The sequence below is a fragment of the Mus musculus genome, chromosome 12 (assembly GCF_000001635.26).
Source record: "Mus musculus strain C57BL/6J chromosome 12, GRCm38.p6 C57BL/6J".
Classification (NCBI taxonomy): Eukaryota; Metazoa; Chordata; class Mammalia; order Rodentia; family Muridae; genus Mus; species Mus musculus.
Genome location: NC_000078.6, coordinates 38,220,287 through 38,238,035, shown reverse-complemented (window position 1 = coordinate 38,238,035; position 17,749 = coordinate 38,220,287). Strand labels below are relative to the sequence as shown.

At 36.3% G+C, this 17,749-nt stretch overlaps 1 protein-coding gene across 8 annotated transcripts in view; it reads right to left on the bottom strand.

Annotated features, from left to right (window-relative positions):
- Window positions 1–17,749, bottom strand: part of Dgkb (diacylglycerol kinase, beta) — a 754,071-nt gene that overhangs the window by 396,204 nt on the left and 340,118 nt on the right. For all 8 annotated transcript variants that reach the window (XM_006515068.3, XM_017315019.2, NM_001361688.1 and 5 more), the window contains one exon: window positions 9,913–10,073. In XM_006515068.3, coding sequence (XP_006515131.1) covers window positions 9,913–10,073 — 161 coding nt within the window. The remainder of the gene's footprint in view (window positions 1–9,912; window positions 10,074–17,749) is intronic.

Sequence of the window (17,749 nt, the reverse complement as noted above, 5' to 3'; positions counted from 1 at the left end):
GCTCTTTTCTCTCAGATATAAATTGAACAGAATGCTCACAATTATGTAAATGGTAAAATATAATATACACTTAACATCTAATTTTTCATATTTGTCAATTTAAATAAAGTACTCTACCACCTATCCTAACTTAAAGAATGTACTATTTTATGCCTGGATCATGTTCTGATTTTACTTTTTATCACCATCTGAAAAACATTCTTTCAAGTCTATATCACATCTCTCAATGTTAAACAACTTAAATTTGCTTATGAGACTATAACTTGTCCTTAACCCTGTCAGAAATCCAAGGACAAATTAAATATTACATGAGTATATTAAAAGCACAAACACAGCTTCTAAAACTTAAACAATTCATAGATACAGCTAACTACCTAGACAGTCCTTAATTTCTTAGAACATTGGAGCATCTGTCTTTAGGCTTCTGGCCCAGAACCATCTGACAGACTTTGACATGAAGCAGGACCTATGAAGGACTAGCTTACCCTGTATTATAAGAGCTAAGCAGTTGACTATCTCAAATTTGTTTGCTCTTTTTGGACAGTATTTGGTCATTAGATGATATAGGCAATTTCTGTCCAGTGGTTATCTTGAGGTAAAGATGCTCAATATCTTCTTTGAACTGTGAAGGGGAAGCTCTCAGGAGCAGTCATGTCTCATGGTGAAATGATCCTTAATAATGAAATAACATTAAATCCCACATTCTGTGGATTTCTGATGTTTTTTAAGACTATCTACTGTGTAAAGTATATCTGAACTTTTAAACCTTATCTAGACATTTCTATTTGAGTAAATTGAAAACACTTTATTATAACTGAATCAGAATCTAACATAACTATGAATTTGCTATCTGGCCTTTTAACTTATGTTATTAATCCTAAACTGTTTGTAATAGCAGCTATTAGAAAGAATGAGCCAAAGATTTGTATTTTTAAATAAGTTGCATATGCACAGAGCTATCTAAGAGAAACAATATTAATTTCAAATACTGTATCAATATATAGATTTATACCAATGAAAACATTAATCCTAAATCAATATGCAAATTCTATATCAATGTAAGACATTATAACTCCAATTTGTATCAATTATAAAGATTGTTATCAGTGTAAGATTATGGCTATATAAGGTTTGATTTAAGATTGTTTGACCGTGCAGTGGTGGCACATGCCTTTAATCCCAGCACTTGGTAGGCAGAGGCAGGTAGATTTCTGAGAGGTCAGCCTGGTCTACAGAGTGAGTTCCAGGGCAGCCAGGGCTACACAGAGAAACCCTGTCTCGAAAAACAAAAACAAACAAACAAACAAACAAACAAACAAAAAAGAGTAAGTCTGATAACCAATCTCTATTTGTCTATTTGTCTAATTTCTATGATATTACTGAATATCCCCTTTTCTCTTCCCCTTCCCTTTCCTTTACTTACTTGTTCATGTTTGGTATATTTTCTTCAACAAGGTCCAATTACATTTTGAGCTTTTGAGTTGAATAGATGTGCTGAATATCAGACCTATTTCTTAGAATGTGTACTCATCTTACCTGGTAGCAATTGCTGTACTAAGTATATCTGTGAAACTTAAATAATATCAGTACTCCAGCTAACAGATGCCCGGGTTTCCAGCACCCATTTGACTCAGGGATGTCAAGGTGACAGTCACTATTTATAGATCTTTAGCATAGCACTCGCTTCCAGAAGATCTTAATTTTGACTTAGGCATCTTTACATTCCTTTTCATCTCTCTTTTTTTCACTTTTAACCTATCTATGAGCTGGATTACATTTTTCGACTTTTACGTTTGAACCATCCCTGAACCCCTGTGATGGAGTCAACTTGATCATTGTGGGTAAGTATTTAATGTGCTCTACAGTTCAGTTTCCAAATGTTTTATCTAGACTTTTGCATCCATGTTCCTTAGAGAAATCAACACAGATTTTGCTCATATATGTTTATTAGGCAAATTTTGTTTATTAAACAAATGGATATAGAAATTTCTTTCTGCAAAACTTAACATTATGTATGGTGAGACAAGTAGAAAAATCAGAATAACATCTGGTATTCAAGTTTAGTTACTTAAGTTGTCTAACCCCAGGCTTTTAGTGTGGACCTGTTCATCATCTTCTAGCAATGCTTTCTTATGCTACCATCCTGCAAGCCTAGACAATAGAGATGTGGTGATCATTTTTTACTGAAAACTTCTAGTACATTGCAAATACTACACGAACATATTTTCATTGTTGAACCGCTGTGGTAGTATTTTTAGATCATCTTCAACAGATTTGACTAAATTGGAAAAAAATATTATAAAAAGTGAAGTTGACAGTGTCTAAGCTTACTGTTTCTCTCTCTCTCTTTTTTTTTACCCTGGGGCAGGCCAAATATTTATTCTCTTCTCTCTTTTAAGTACAGCACAAATTTTTTTGAGATCTTTGTCATCAATGGAAATACTTGAAAGTAGTACTATCTCATTAACATAAAGCCATTAAAAATCAAGGTATTCTAACATTCCACATTTGCTTTCTGTCCAGGTGTTTAATAATAGAAAAATGTTCTGTGTGTCTGAAGCAGTTGTTCTCAAGCATCCTAATGCTGCATCTCTTTATATAGTTCTTCATGCATTTGTGACCTCCAACCATAAAATTTTGTCTTTGCTAACTTATAACTCTAATTTTGCTTCAGATATGAATAGTAATGCAACTATCTGATATGCAGGGTATGTTTATCTACATACATACATAATACATACATACATACATACATGCATGCATGCATATTCTATGAAAGGGTCATTTGATCCTCACAGGGGTTGCCACCCACAGACTGAGAATCTCTGATCTAGAGGAAGGTGAGCTGCAATATAGGAGGAATTCAGGTAACTGATTGACAAGATGAAGCAGCACATAGTTCCATAGGTTAGTGTTTTGACCAAGCTCATAAAGGAAATTGATTTTTACTTGCTCCCAGCCCACTAATTTTTAGGGATTGTGATACCATATTCTTATTGTTAAATGGATGAATTATATCATAATCATAATGAGTGTGAGGATTACAGTGTGTATCTCTAACTCAGATTTTCTTTAAGAATGGTAAGAGATTCTTTAGAGATAGTATAGAACTTGATGTTGGTATGGCAGGGTAATAGTTGGAATACCAAAAGTGATAATGAATTCAAGTCAAAAGAACTAGGACATCTTTTAAATATTTTTTTTACTATTTTCAGTTTGTTTCTTTTCACTCTAAATTGTCCATTTGCTGTTCTCTTATACTATTTGAGTCAATTATTTTCATAATATATTTAAATAATTGTTTCAGTGACTCACATTTTGATTTAGAAAATATTATTTTTTTCTCACTGTTTTTCTCTGCCTTATACTATATCTTACTTTAATTCAGTGGTTCATTTAGTTTGGGTTTTGATGATTTTCTTTTCACCACTAAATTTTTGTACTTCAATTTTCAAATATTTTCCTTTAATAAAACTATTTTTACTTAACCTTATGTTAAATTTTGTGTTAAAATATTCTGTTTCTTCATGTTAGACTTTTTCAATCTCAATAATACAAATACATTTTACCCAAGATTATTCATTAAAACAATTGAGTTGACAGACTTTCTGACCTGTACAGTGGCCCCTCACTACTTTTCTCACTCATAACATTCTTGCTTGTCTCCAGAAGCAGAAGGAATGTTACTGCATTGAAAGAGATTGGAAATTCACTGGGAAGCCATATAACCACTAGTGACAAGTTTATTCAGGAAAAAGTGCATGGCAGTTAAAATAACTAGTACTGGATCTGCTTCCATACACTCAGTTTCATGGCTGTTGTACTATCACCAAGGTGTGGCAAGCTATAAAATAATCTGTGCACTCTAAGAGAAATTTCTTCATTTGAAATAAATGGAAGCCAGAACATATCAGTGACCTAAGACTTATGTGAAGCTTCAGTGATTTGTAAGACAAAGGAACGAGGAATGTGAGTAGCACAGCTAACCTGATATTTTGAAGCTGATGAGGGGCAAGCAACCACAAGCTAGCTAGAAATTCAACAGGTAACCTCAGGAATAAGACACATAGATTGTAATATAATAAACTATTACATATCCCTAGCTGCATGAGGGCTCGACCTGGCCTCTGGGCCACTTAAACATTAATAAGGTCCATAAAGATTTTTGTATAACTATTTAAATATGAATTTGTACATGAACAGAAGAGACCAAAGAATTCAGAATAAAAATCCAAAGCTGACATAATTGTCTAACTTTTAATTTTACACATACACACATAATCACATACACACAAAGACATATGGACTCACATAATAACAAAGAGAAAGAGAAGAATGGATATCTAAGTATAACTTCTGCTCAACAATGTTGGCACCAGCTATCTAAAAAAAAAAAATCTAAAATAAGCTTCTACAGTACAAGGGAGGAAATGTTCACAAGCGAGCCATTAAACAAGCCAATAAAGAGACATAACAACTTTGATCATTTGGAAAAAAAGACATACAGAATTATCAAGATATGGTATACACAATTTTTACTTTTGAGAAAAATATAGAGAGAATAAGAAGTTGTATTATACATTTATGGAAAAAATAGATACAGAAGTAAATATATAAATCATCTAATAAGATGAATAGTTGGGACTGTCTGACCACTGGAGAGAACCCATACTGAATAAAATGCAGAATGTGATCTTAGACAAGTGTTTACACATCTGTGTTGCCTGCCTATGGATGCAGTTTCAGCAGTGAGTACTAAACTCGCATTCATCTTCTTGTTATTCAGAGTTACTCTTTCCTCCAGGACTCTTCCACTATGAAAGTCCAAGCCTCCAAACTCTGAGCCACGATAAACCTTGTCTAAAGTTGGACTTCTTCCCTCCACTGTCACAAAAAAACGAGCAATGAGAGAGAGACCTGGTACCACAGTCACTGCTGTGATCGATGTGACTGTGGAATTCTTAGGCCTGTGGGACTGGTTTGTGTGAGGAATATGAGACATTTCAGCTGCTTGATACAAAATCCCTAACATGCTGCAACCAGAAATTAATGGACCATATGGCCAGGACCTTGAAAGATGAAAGTGCTGGCAAAACAACACAGTGAAAGCATTGCTTAAGTGGTTTAAGAGTAGGGTAAATACACTATAGAGACATGACCTTGGGGCCATTCATATTTGACTCTGGTCAAAGTACTTTGGAGCATATATGATGACATCATGAGTAAGATACCAGACACTGAGCGCAGTATTTGATGTTTGCACAGCTGGTTATCATTCTTACTCCAATCTGATCTTTCCTTGCTATAGCTCAATGATCACTTTTTCTAATGGGAACATGTATCATGTACCATTGTCTATGTGAACTGTGCAATTATTTTTAAATCTAGGAGATCACAGTTAATAAATTGCAATGAGTCTCAGAAAAAGACTTTAAAACTTTTAGGAACTGCTGAAGAGTAAGGTAGCTTAATGTTGGTCTGAATGCATTCTATATTAGGAGATGATGGAAAGCCTGCAGAGGATAGGGTGGGAGAAGTGTATGATTCAGAGATACTTCAAATGTCAAGATGACAAGGGATGAAGTTTTCATGGTAAAGTCTTTTTCATAAACTTGATGGAATCTAAAATCACTTGTCAGAAGGGACTCCTGACATGTTAGTGTGGAATTTTCTTCATTAGATTTCCCTCTGGGAATGCTTATGAATGAGTATGAAGACTGGATTAATTGGAGTAATAAGACATATCCATAATGTGGGCATCATTATTTCATGTGCTGACGTATCTGACTGATTAGAAAGGTAAAACAGCAGAACACAAGAATTCATGGCTTTTTGCTTCCAAAATATGGATGGAATATGACAAGGAACTCAGTTCCTGCTGCAGTGACTTGTTATATTGGATTTTGCAGACAAAGTGAAAAATAAAAGCCCCTTGTCCATTAAGTAGCTTTTTGTCAGACAGTTTTGTCAAAGTTAAAAGACATAACTATACATGAGAATTCTTTAAAAATCTACTCTCCACTGTAGTCTATTATATGTGAGTCCTTTAGCTGATTACTGGATAAAGGGAATTGGTATATATATATATATGTGTGTGTGTGTGTGTATGTGTGTGTATCTATCTAGATATAGAGATAGATATATAGATAGATATAAGGATCTTTTAATAGGTTGTAAACAATATGAAATCATAACATTTCCAGGAACATGGAAACAACTGGGTATTATCATATTGAGTAAATTACTCAGACTCTAGAAGACAAATATTACCCAATTTCCCTCAATTGTGTAATCTTTGATTCCTAGAATTTTCATAGGTAAGTAAAATTCCATATGTAAATGAAACAAATGGAACTATCTGTGGAAAGCAAGAAGATGATCAGGAAGGGAAAGCAGGTTATGGGTATATATGGTCAAAGTACATACTATACACAATGTAAATATCTTTATGAAACACAACACTATACTGTGTACAATGATATATCCCAATGGTTTTCTAGCCCTTTGCATATCTAGTAACTGCCATTATTCATAATCTTAAGAGGGGAAACATTCAAAATATACACTAGTTGATTTGAGGGACCAATAAAATGTCATATATGCTTATATGGACTACCTAGCAATATAAAAAATAGTGCATTAATACAACTTAAGCTATTTGTATTTAGCTTCAAATTCTGGCTAAAAGATGAATTCCAGTGCAGAAGATGATGTAACTAATGATGTCTTTCTTTTGAAAGGTTGATGATATGCAAATATTAGAGGCAGGAGAGGATCAGTTATAGCTTTGTACTTGAAAAGAATCCATAACTGAGCACCGGAGTGCTTATGTAGTTGATAAAATATTACAGACTCAGGAAAAATCTCTTCAAGTCATTAAGTAAATAAATGTCCTTCAAAGGATTGGGTTATATTATATATAACTTATTAACTGAAAATTTTGCCAAACTTTGCATTTCTCACCTGAATGTACATAGTAGGATTTCTAAGTAGGATCAAACCTATTATATTTTTTCTTACAAACAATGACCATAGTGTTATTATCGTTTAAAGGTTGGCATTTATTAATGTCAGTATTTCATGTTTTATATATGTAATCACATATACAATGTATATGTGTAATAGAAACAACAGTGCAAAGGTAAGTTAATAGGTATTTTGATGAGAAATTCAATAAAGCTATATTTCATAGCACTTTGACTATTAATATAAGATAATAAGCCAATGCTTTTTATAAAATATTAGTGCATATACCAGGGAAATAGTTACATTGTGTGGAAATAAATAAATAAAATATAAATGTTATCAAAAACTTATTTTAATTTTTGTAATTATTGGCTATAGATACATAAAATGTGAACATCTTAAGGATTCTATTTCATATGATTTTTGACAAACACTAATTTTCTGTATGCATAGGATTTTAAGAGAAATGAAATTACTCATTTCATTTATTAAGAACTTGACAATAGGAGCATCTATGTCACAGATTCTTAGTTGGATTTTATAATATTTGTACCATAGATGTAAAAATAAGATATATTTTCTTTTTTTACAAAGGACAACATTTAGTTAGGGCTGGCTTACAGTTTTAGAGGTTCAGTCCATTATCATCATGGCTGGAAGTATGGCAGTGTGCAGGCAGACATGGTGTTCTACATCTTCATCCAAAGGAAGCCAGGAACAGACCATGGCTCAGGCAGCTAGGAGGAGGGTCTGAAAGTCCACCCCAACAGTGATACACGTCCTCCAGCACTTACTGAAACAAGGCCTACCTCCTAATAGTGCCACTCCCAATGATATTCAAATCACCATATTCTATACCCTGGCCCTTATAGGCTTGCTTAAGCATATGACTCTAGTGGGCCATATCTAGCCATAGCATAATAAAAAATACACTTAGTACAACTTCAAAAGTCCCATAGTTTATAGCACTCTTTACAATGCTAAAAGTACACAGTCCCAAACTTTAATCTCAGATTCATCTAACCACTTAGCTGTAATCCCTTATAAAATCAAAGGGGATGTGGGAGAGTGAGGAGGGGGAGGGGAGGATGGTGGGGAGAACACCCTCTCAGAGGCAAAGGAGAAGGGGGATGGGGTGAAGAGCTCTTGGGGCAAGTTAGTACACATCTTTAATCCCAGGAGACAAGGCAAGCAAACCTATGAATTCAAGGCCAATCTGGCCCAGAGCGTGTTCTAGATGAAGAAAAATATAAATCCAGGAATGGTTCTACATGCCTTTAATCCCAACATTCAGGATACACAGCCATGCAGATCTCTGAGTTCAAGGTCAATCTACAGAGCAAGTTCCAAGACATCCAAGCCTAGGTAATGAAGGGTGTAATATAGCAAGGATGTAGTAAAATCATGTTTCAGCACCAGTATACTGCAGAACTCTGCAGTTTCGGCTATGTGGCTCTGGCTTTAGACTCAGGAATAGAAGGAACTTGTGGGTCAAGTCATGCTAGTTAGTTAGAGCTAAGAAATTAGCAGAGATTAAGAAGAGATCAGCATTACTTAAGTTAAACATTCTGGTAAGTGATTTTTAGAGAGCACAAGGAAGCTGTGTTCCAGAGATAGCTAACATTTTACCTCATGCTGCAGCTGTACTTCATAACGGGTAAGAATCACCCAGATGGTACAGGTTTTGAAGGCATGAAAGGGTCTTGGAAAGATGAGACTTTGCACTGTGAGAGGCCAGGGAAGGCTATTGGTGAAGGTGCAGAGTCATTTGCAGTTGACAGCCCAATTCTAAAAGGGTCATGCAAAAAATGAGGCTTGGCACTATGAAGGGAGCCTATGAGAGGTTATTGATGAGGTCTATTTGCAGTAGAAGACCCCAGTGCATTGGAGATGCCAGTGCTGAGGGATAATCACCAATAATGGCAGCAGCACTGAAATGGAGTCAACTAGAGCTTAGAGTGCTATGATAGTGAACAGAGCTGGACAAGTGACCCAAGCCCTTTGGAGAAACCCCAAAATTCATGTGTGAATCTAGACATTCGAAGAAGAAGCTGTAAAGTTGACAGTGTATTGGATATCCCAATATATTAGAGATGCCAGAGCCATGGGATTTCTGCCAAAGAAATCTACTAAGAGGAAGTGGAACCAGCCAAAGAGAAAGAATTGTATTGCAGGCAACAGAGATGACAGGAGGTGGAGATCTGAAGGAGGTGGAGACCTGGAGAGCTTTAACATCAGACATAGAGGTGCTGAGTATATAGTTTGTTCAGTCTGTTTTGGGTCTTTCTTTGATCCAGTATTTCCTCACTCTGACATTTTGGAATGATAATATATACCCTAAGATGTTGGAGGTGTGTGATATACTTTTTTTGGTTTTGATTATAAAAGATACTTTTATATATTTTCATGAATGCTTCTTACACTCAGCAATGTACACATATGATATCAATCACTCAAAGCTTCATTTGGTAACAGAAATAGTCAAGCCAGAAGTGATGTATTTTCCTTTGAGTCATAAAATTTATCATTTGCTGATAGTTTCCCTTTAAATGAATTTTAAGCCATATTATTAGGCAACAGAACAAGCATTTCTAGGGTGAGAGGGATGGGTCAGCATTTAAGATCACTGGATACTCTTCTAGAAGACCTGGGTTTAATTTGTAGCACCTCATCATGGCTCATAAACATCTCTAAATGCAGCTCACCACAAAGATACAATACTATCTTCTGCCCTCCATGGGTACCAGGAACATTAGTGATACACAGATGAACAGAAAAGAAGAATACTCATGGATATAAATGTAAGTAAGTAAATTTTGAAAGAAAAAAGTATTTCCTAACAGAATGTTAACACAAATTGTTTATAATCAGTAAAATTTCATAGATTAAGATGTTTTCACTGGTATTTAAGACAAGCAATAAATAACGTTTAGTGGTAAATCTTACCACGCCAATGGAAAAGTAGTTATTGATGATGCTGTAAGGCACAGGGTCTCCTTTCTCATCTTTGTCGTTGGGTGTGACTTCAAACTTCCACCTGTCCAGCATGATTTCTGTGCTGCTTTCAATGTCTTTTAGGATCTTCATAAGATTTTCCCCTTCATAACCTAATGAAAACAATGTTAGAAGAAGACAGCATATAAACCAGTTAAAGGAAGTCATACCTATATGTCTTTGATTTTTATAAGAATTATTCTGAAGCCAACTAGTTCATTTTAATGCTAAGTTTAATATAATAATCAACAACTTGTACCAAGATGTTGTGCTTAGATTTCATTTGCAACAAATATTTCCTTTTTGTAGTATAAATCCTCAGTTTACCCAACTGTTAAAAACATTTCTACCATCTTTTAATTACCTTTTAATACTTTTGTATCAGTACATTAAAATGAGATTAATGTTAATTTGCAAATCTATACTTTTGAAGCACCCTTTTATAAAAGAATGCCACATTCAACCTTATTGCCGAAGTCTCATACTGAGTTGTCATGTTAGACTTTCCATCTGTGCCTTTTCCTCATGTTTTCTTCTAGTGACAAAGAGAAACATTAAGAAAATAAGCTGTTCATTTTTGGCATATTTCATTCTTAGGTGCAGAAGATTCCATAGAGAACATCAGCACAACAATCAAAGAAAATGCAAAATGCAAAAAGATCCTAACTCAAAACATCGAGGAAATCCAGGACACAATGAGAAGACCAAACCTAAGGATAATAGGAGTAGATGAGAATGAAAAATTTTAACTTAAAGGCCCAGCAAATATCTTCAACAAATTATAGATGAAAACTTCCCAAACATAAAGAAAGAGATGCCCATGAACATACAAGAAGCCTGCAGAACTTCAAATAGACAGGACCAGAAAAGAAATTCCTCCCGACACATAATAATCAGAACAACAAATGCACTAAATAAAAATAGAATATTAAAAGCAGTAAGGGAAAAAGGTCAAGTAACATATAAAGGCAGGCCTATCAGAATTACACCAGATTTTTTTCACCAGAGATTAGAAGATCCTGGACAGATGTTATACAGACACTAAGAGAACACAAATGCCAGCCCAGGTTACTATACCCAGTCAAACTTTCAATTACCATAGTTTGAGAAAACAAATTATTCCACGACAAAATCAAATTCACACATTATCTTTCCACGAATCCAGCCCTTCAAAGGATAATAACAGAAAAAAAAAAAAAAAAACAATACAAGGACAGAAACCACATCCTAGAAAATGCAAGAATATAATCCTTCAACAAACCTAAAAGAAGACAGCCACAAGAACAGAATACCAATTTTAACGACAAAAATAATAGGAAGCAACAATTACTTTTCCTTAATATCTCTTAATATCAATGGACTCAACTCACAAATAAAAAGACATAGACTAGCTACACAACAGGACCCAACATTTTGCTGCTTAGAGGAAACCCATCTCAGGGAAAAAGACAGACACTACCTCAGAATGAAAGGCTGGAAAACAATTTTCCAAGCAAATGGTCTGAAGAAACAAGCTGGAGTAGCCATTCTAATCTAATAAAATCGACTTCCAACACAAAGTCATCAAAAAAGAAAGGAGGGGCACTTCATACTCATCAAAGGTAAAATCCTCCAAGAGGAACTCTCAATTCTGAATATCTATGCTCCAAATACAAGGGCAGCCACATTCACTAAAGAAACTTTAGTAAAGCTCAAAGCACACATTGCACCGCACACAATGATAGTGCGAGACTTCAACATACCACTTTCACCAATGGATAGACCATGGAAACAGAAACTAAACAGGGACACAGTGAAAATACCAGAAGTTATGAAACAAATGGATCTAACAGATATCTACAGAACATTTTATTCTAAAACAAAAGGATATACCTTCTTCTCAGCACCTCATGGTACCTTCTCCAAAATTAACCATATAATTTGTCACAAGACAGACCTCAACAGATACAAAAATATTGAAATTGCCCCCATGCATCCTATCAGATCACCATGGACTAAGACTTATCTTCAATAACAACATAAATAATAGAAAGCCAACATTCACATGGAAACTGAAAAACACTCTTTTCAATGATACCTTGTTCAAGGAAGGAATTAAGAAAGAAATTAAGGACTTTTTAGAGTTTAATGAAAATGAAGCCACAACATACCCAAACTTATGGCACACAATGAGAGTATTTCTAAGAGGAAAACTCATAGCTCTGAATGCCTCCAAAAAGAAACTAGAGAGAGCACACACTAGCATCTTGACAACACACCTAAAAGCTCTAGAACAAAAGGAAGCAAATTCACCCAAGAGGAGTAAATAGCAGGATATAATCAAACTCAGGGGTGAAAACAACCAAATGGAAACAAGAAGAACTATTCAAAGAATCAACAAAATGAGGAGATAGTTTTTGAGAAAATCAACAAGATAGAAAAACCCTTAGCCAGACTCACTAGAGGGCACAGAGACAGCATCCTAATTAACAAAATCAGAAATGAAAAGGGAAACATAATGGCAGATCCTGAAGAAATCCAAAATACCACCAGATCCTTCTACAAAAATCTATACTCAACAAAACTGGAGAACCTGGACAAATTGACAAGTTTCTAGACAAATACCAGGTACAAAAGTTAAATCAGGATCATATTAATGATCTAAACAGTCCTATATCTCCTAAAGAAATAGAAGCAGTCATTAATAGTCTCCCAACCAAATAAAGCCCAGGAACTGATGGGTTTAGTGAGGAGTTCTATCAGACCTTCAAAGAAGATCTAATCCCAGTTCTTCAAAAACTATTCCACAAAATAGAAGCAGAAGACACTCTACCCAACTCATTCTATGAAGCCAAAATTACTCTGATACCTAAACCACAGAAAGACCAAAAAAGATAGAGAACTTCAGCCCAATTTCCCTTATGAATATCGATGCAAAAATCCTCAATAAATTTCTTGCTAACCGAATTCAAGAACACATCAAAACAATCATCCATCCTGACCAAGTAGGTTTCAACCCAGGGATTCAGGGCTGGTTTAATATACAGAAATCCATCAATGTAATCCAGTATATAAACAAACTCAAAGACAAAACCACATAATCATCTCATTAGACTCAGAAAAAGCATTTGACAAAATCCAACACCCATTCATGATAAAAGTCTTGGAAAGATCAGGAATTCAAGGCCCATACCTAACCATGATAAACGCAATCTACAGCAAACCAGTAGCCAACATCAAAGTAAATGGTGAGAAGCTGGAAGCAATCCCACTAAAATCAAGGAGTAGACAAGGCTGCCCACTTTTTTCCTACCTATTCAACATTGTACTTGAAGTCCTAGCCAGAGCAATTCGACAACAAAAGGAGATCAAGGGGATACAAATTGGAAAGGAAGAAGTCAAAATATCACTTTTTGCAGATGATAGGATAGTATATATAAGTGACCCTAAAAATTCCACCAGAGAACTCCTAAACCTGATAAACAGCTTCAGTGAAGTAGCTGGATATAAAATTAACTCAAACAAGTCAATGGCCTTTCTCTACATAAAGGATAAACAGACTGAGAAAGAAATTAGGGAAACAACACCCTTCTCAATAGTCACAAATAATATAAAATATCTTGGCGTGATTCTAACTAAAGAAGTGAAAGATCTGTATGATTGATGAGAACTTCAAGTCTCTGAAGAAAGAAATTAAAGAAGATCTCAGAAGATGGAAAGATCTCCCATGCTTACGGATTGGCTGGATCAATATAGTAAAAATAGCTATCTTGCCAAAAGCAATCTACAGATTCAATGAAATCCCCATCAAAATGCCAACTCAATTCTTCAACGAATTAGAAAGGGCAATCTGCAAATTCATCTGGAATAACAAAAAACCTAGGATAGCAAAATCTCTTCTCAAGGACAAAAAAAAAAAAAAAAAAAAAAAAAAAAAAAAAAAAAAACCTCTGGTGGAATCACCATGCCTGACCTAAAGCTTTACTACAGAGCAATTGTGATAAAAACTGCATGGTACTGGTAGAGTGACAGACAAGTAGACAAATGGAATATAACTGAAGACCCAGAAATGAACCCACACTTGATATGGTCACTTGATATTTGACCTTCCAGTGGGAAAAAGAGCATTTTCAAAAAAAAAATGGTGCTAGCACAACTAGTGGTTATCATGTAGAAGAATGCGATTTGACCCATTCCTAACTCCTTGTACTAAGGTAAAATCTAACTGGATTAAGGAACTGCACATAAAACCAGAGATACTGATACTTATAGCGCAGAAAGTAGGGAAAAGCCTGGAAGATATGGGCACAGGGGAAACATTCCTGAATTGAACAGCAATGGTTTGTGCTGTAAGATCGAGAATCGACAAATGGGACCTTATAAAATTGAAAAGCTTCTGTAAGGCAAAACACAGTCAATAAGACAAAAAAGCCACAAAGAGATTGGGAAAGGATCATTACCAATCCTAAGTCAGATAGGGGGCTAATATCTAATATATAAAAAGAACTCAAGAAGGTGGACTCCAGAAAATCAAATAACCCCATTTAAAATCACCCATGGGAGGAGTTACAGAGACAAAGTTAGGAGCTGTGAAGAAAGGATTGACCATCTAGAGACTGCCATACCAGGGATCCACCCCATAATCAGCATCCAAACGCTGACACCATTGCATACACTAGCAAGATTTTGCTGAAAGGACCCAGATATAGCTGTCTTTTGTGAGACTATGCCGGGCCTAGCAAACACAAAGTAGATGCTCACAGTCAGCTAGTGGATGGATCACAGGGCTCCCAATGGAGGAGATAGAGAAAGTACCCAAGGAGCTAAAGGGATCTGCAACCCTATAGGTGGAACAACATTATGAACTAACCAGTACCCCGGAGCTCTTGACTCTAGCTGCATATGTATCAAAAGATGGCCTAGTTGGCCATCACTGGAAAGAGAGGCCCATTGGACACACAAATTTTATATGCCCCAGTCCAGGGGAACATCAGGGCCAAAAAAAAAATGGGAATGGGTGGGTAGGGAAGTGGGGGGGGGTATGGGAGACTTTTGGGATAGCATTGGAAATGTAATTGAGGAAAATACATAATAAAAAATATTTAAAAATTTTTAAAAAAGAAAAAAATGGGGCTCAGAGCTAAACAAAGAAATCTCACCTGAGGAATATAGAATGGCTAAGAAGCACCTGAAAAAAATGTTCAGCATCCTTAATCATCAGGGAAATGCAAATCAAAACAACCCTGAGATTCCACCTCACACCAGTCAGAATGGCTAAGATCAAAAATTCAGGTGACAGCAGATGCTGGCAAGGATGTGGAGAAAGAGGAACACTCCTCCATTGTTGGTGGGATTGCAAGCTTGTGCAACCACTCTGGAAATCAGTCTGGCGGTTCCACTGAAAATTGGACATAGTACTACTGGAGGATCCCACAATACCTCTCCTGGGCATATACATAGAAGATGTTCCAACCGGTAAGAAGGACACATGCTCCACTATGTTCATAGCAGCCTTATTTATAATAGCCAGAAGCCGGAAAGAACCCAGATGCCCCTCAACAGAGAAAAGGATACAGAAAATGTGGTACATTTACACAATGGAGTACTACTCAGCTATTAAAAATAATGAATTTGTGAAATTCCTAGGCAAATGGATGAACCTGGAGGGCAGCATCCTGAGTGAGGTAACCCAATCACAAAAGAACTCACAGAACATGTACTCACTGATAAGTGGATATTAGCCCAGAAACTTAGAATACCCAAGACATAAGATACAATTTGCTAAACACATGAAACTGAAGCACAACGAAGACCAAAGTGTGGATACTTTGCCCCTTCTTAGAATGGGGAACAAAACACCCATGAAAGCAGTTACAGAGACAAAGTTTGGAGCTGAGACCAAAGGATGGACCATCTACAGACTGTCATATCCGGGATCCATCACATAATCAGTCTCCAAACACTGACACCATTGCATACGCTAGCAAGATTTTGCTGAAAGGACCCTGATATAGCTGTCTCTTTTGAGACTATGCCAGGACCTAGCAAACATAGAAGTGGATGCTCATAGCTATTGGATGGATCACAGGGCCCCCAATGGAGGAGCTAGAGAAAGTACCCAAGGAGCTGGGGTGATCTGCAACCCTATAGGTGAAACAACAGTATGAACTAACCAGTACCCCCCCATCTCCTCTCTCTAGCTGCATATATATCAGAAGATGGCCTAGTTGGCCATCTTTGGAAAGAGAGACCCATTGGTCGTGCAAACTTTATATGCCTCAGTACAGGGGAACGCCAAGGCCAAGAAGTGGGGGTGGGTAGGTGGGGGAGTGGGTGGGGGAGGATGTGGGGGAGATTGTGGGGGACTTTTGTGATAGCATTGGAAATGTAAATGAAATAAATACCTAAAAAAATAATAAAACACACCTAAAAACGGAAAAAAAAGTGATGGACCAATACAAATGAGGGTGTCCACAGTCATACTTTGGGCTGACTGTGGGGATCCCAATGGCGAAGTTAGGGCAAGGACTGTAGGAGCTCAAGGGAGTTGCAACCTCATAGGAAAAACAACAATAACAACCAACCAGACCCCCAAATCTCGCACGGACTAAGCCACCAAAGAGTGCCCAGGGATACCCATGGGTCCAGCTGGATATGTAGTTACCTTATGTGGCATCACTGGGAGGGGAGCCTCTTTGTCCTATGGAGGCTTGATGACCCAGGGTAGAGAAACACTAGGCCACTGAAGCAGGAGTGGATGGGCGGGTGTGGGAGCACCCTCATAGAGGCAGGGGAGAGGGAGGAGGGGATGGGGCCTTATGGAGGGGAAACTGGAAGTGGGAAAACATTTGGAATGTAAATAAATAAAATAACCAATAGAACAATGAAAAAAAACATAAATAAAGTACCTGAGAATAAAGCTAGATAAAAGTAAAGTAAATTTGAGGCTTGTTTTATAGGAAGCAATCTTGCTTAATATATACACAGCATAAGTCTGTGACTTGGAAGATCATAACCCAGGAAACTTACTACTTTGCTTTTCTAAACAGACATGTCAAATTGCCTTCAAAACAGAACACTGAGGAGGGAAGATTCAGGCAGTGAGGTACTGTGGAAAAGAAGAAAGGACGAAGCTGAGAAGATAGCTAACCAAAATGATGCTGTATGAAGAATCCATACAGAAACATGCTATTTTACCATTTTATTTAAAATACAAAATTGGAGCGATTGTTAAATATGTGTCACATGAAAAAAGAGAGGAGATCATGCAAGGGCTTTAAGTGGGGATGGGGACAAATAAGACAGCGAAGGGAAGGACAGAGGTTAAATTATGCAAAGTTGGGGATATATAAAACAGCACATGGAAATCTACTGGTCTGTATGTAAATTAAAACATTCTTACAAATAAATAAATAAATAAATAAATAAACAAACAAATAAATAAATAAAATGGACTGGAATGGAGATACAATGCTACTCACAAAAGACATGAGTGGGATACCTTCTCACAGTTACTGTGTTCAGGCAAGTCTCAGATGTTCCCCAAACAGCATGCACTATTGATAATTGTTGTCAGTTGCCCAACATAATTAATAAACTTATGGTATGGACACATTGTCGTAAATAACACATTTTTGGATTACTAGACATAAAGAAATGAGTTTTGCACTGACACAGAAATTGTCATCTCTTCTGGATCATTGTTATATTGCCAGAGGGTTCTGTGTAAGACAGATGGTAAAAAGGAAAGGAATCAATTAGCTGACTCAGCTATGGGCCCTGCATGCTATAATACTGACCCGCCTGGCAT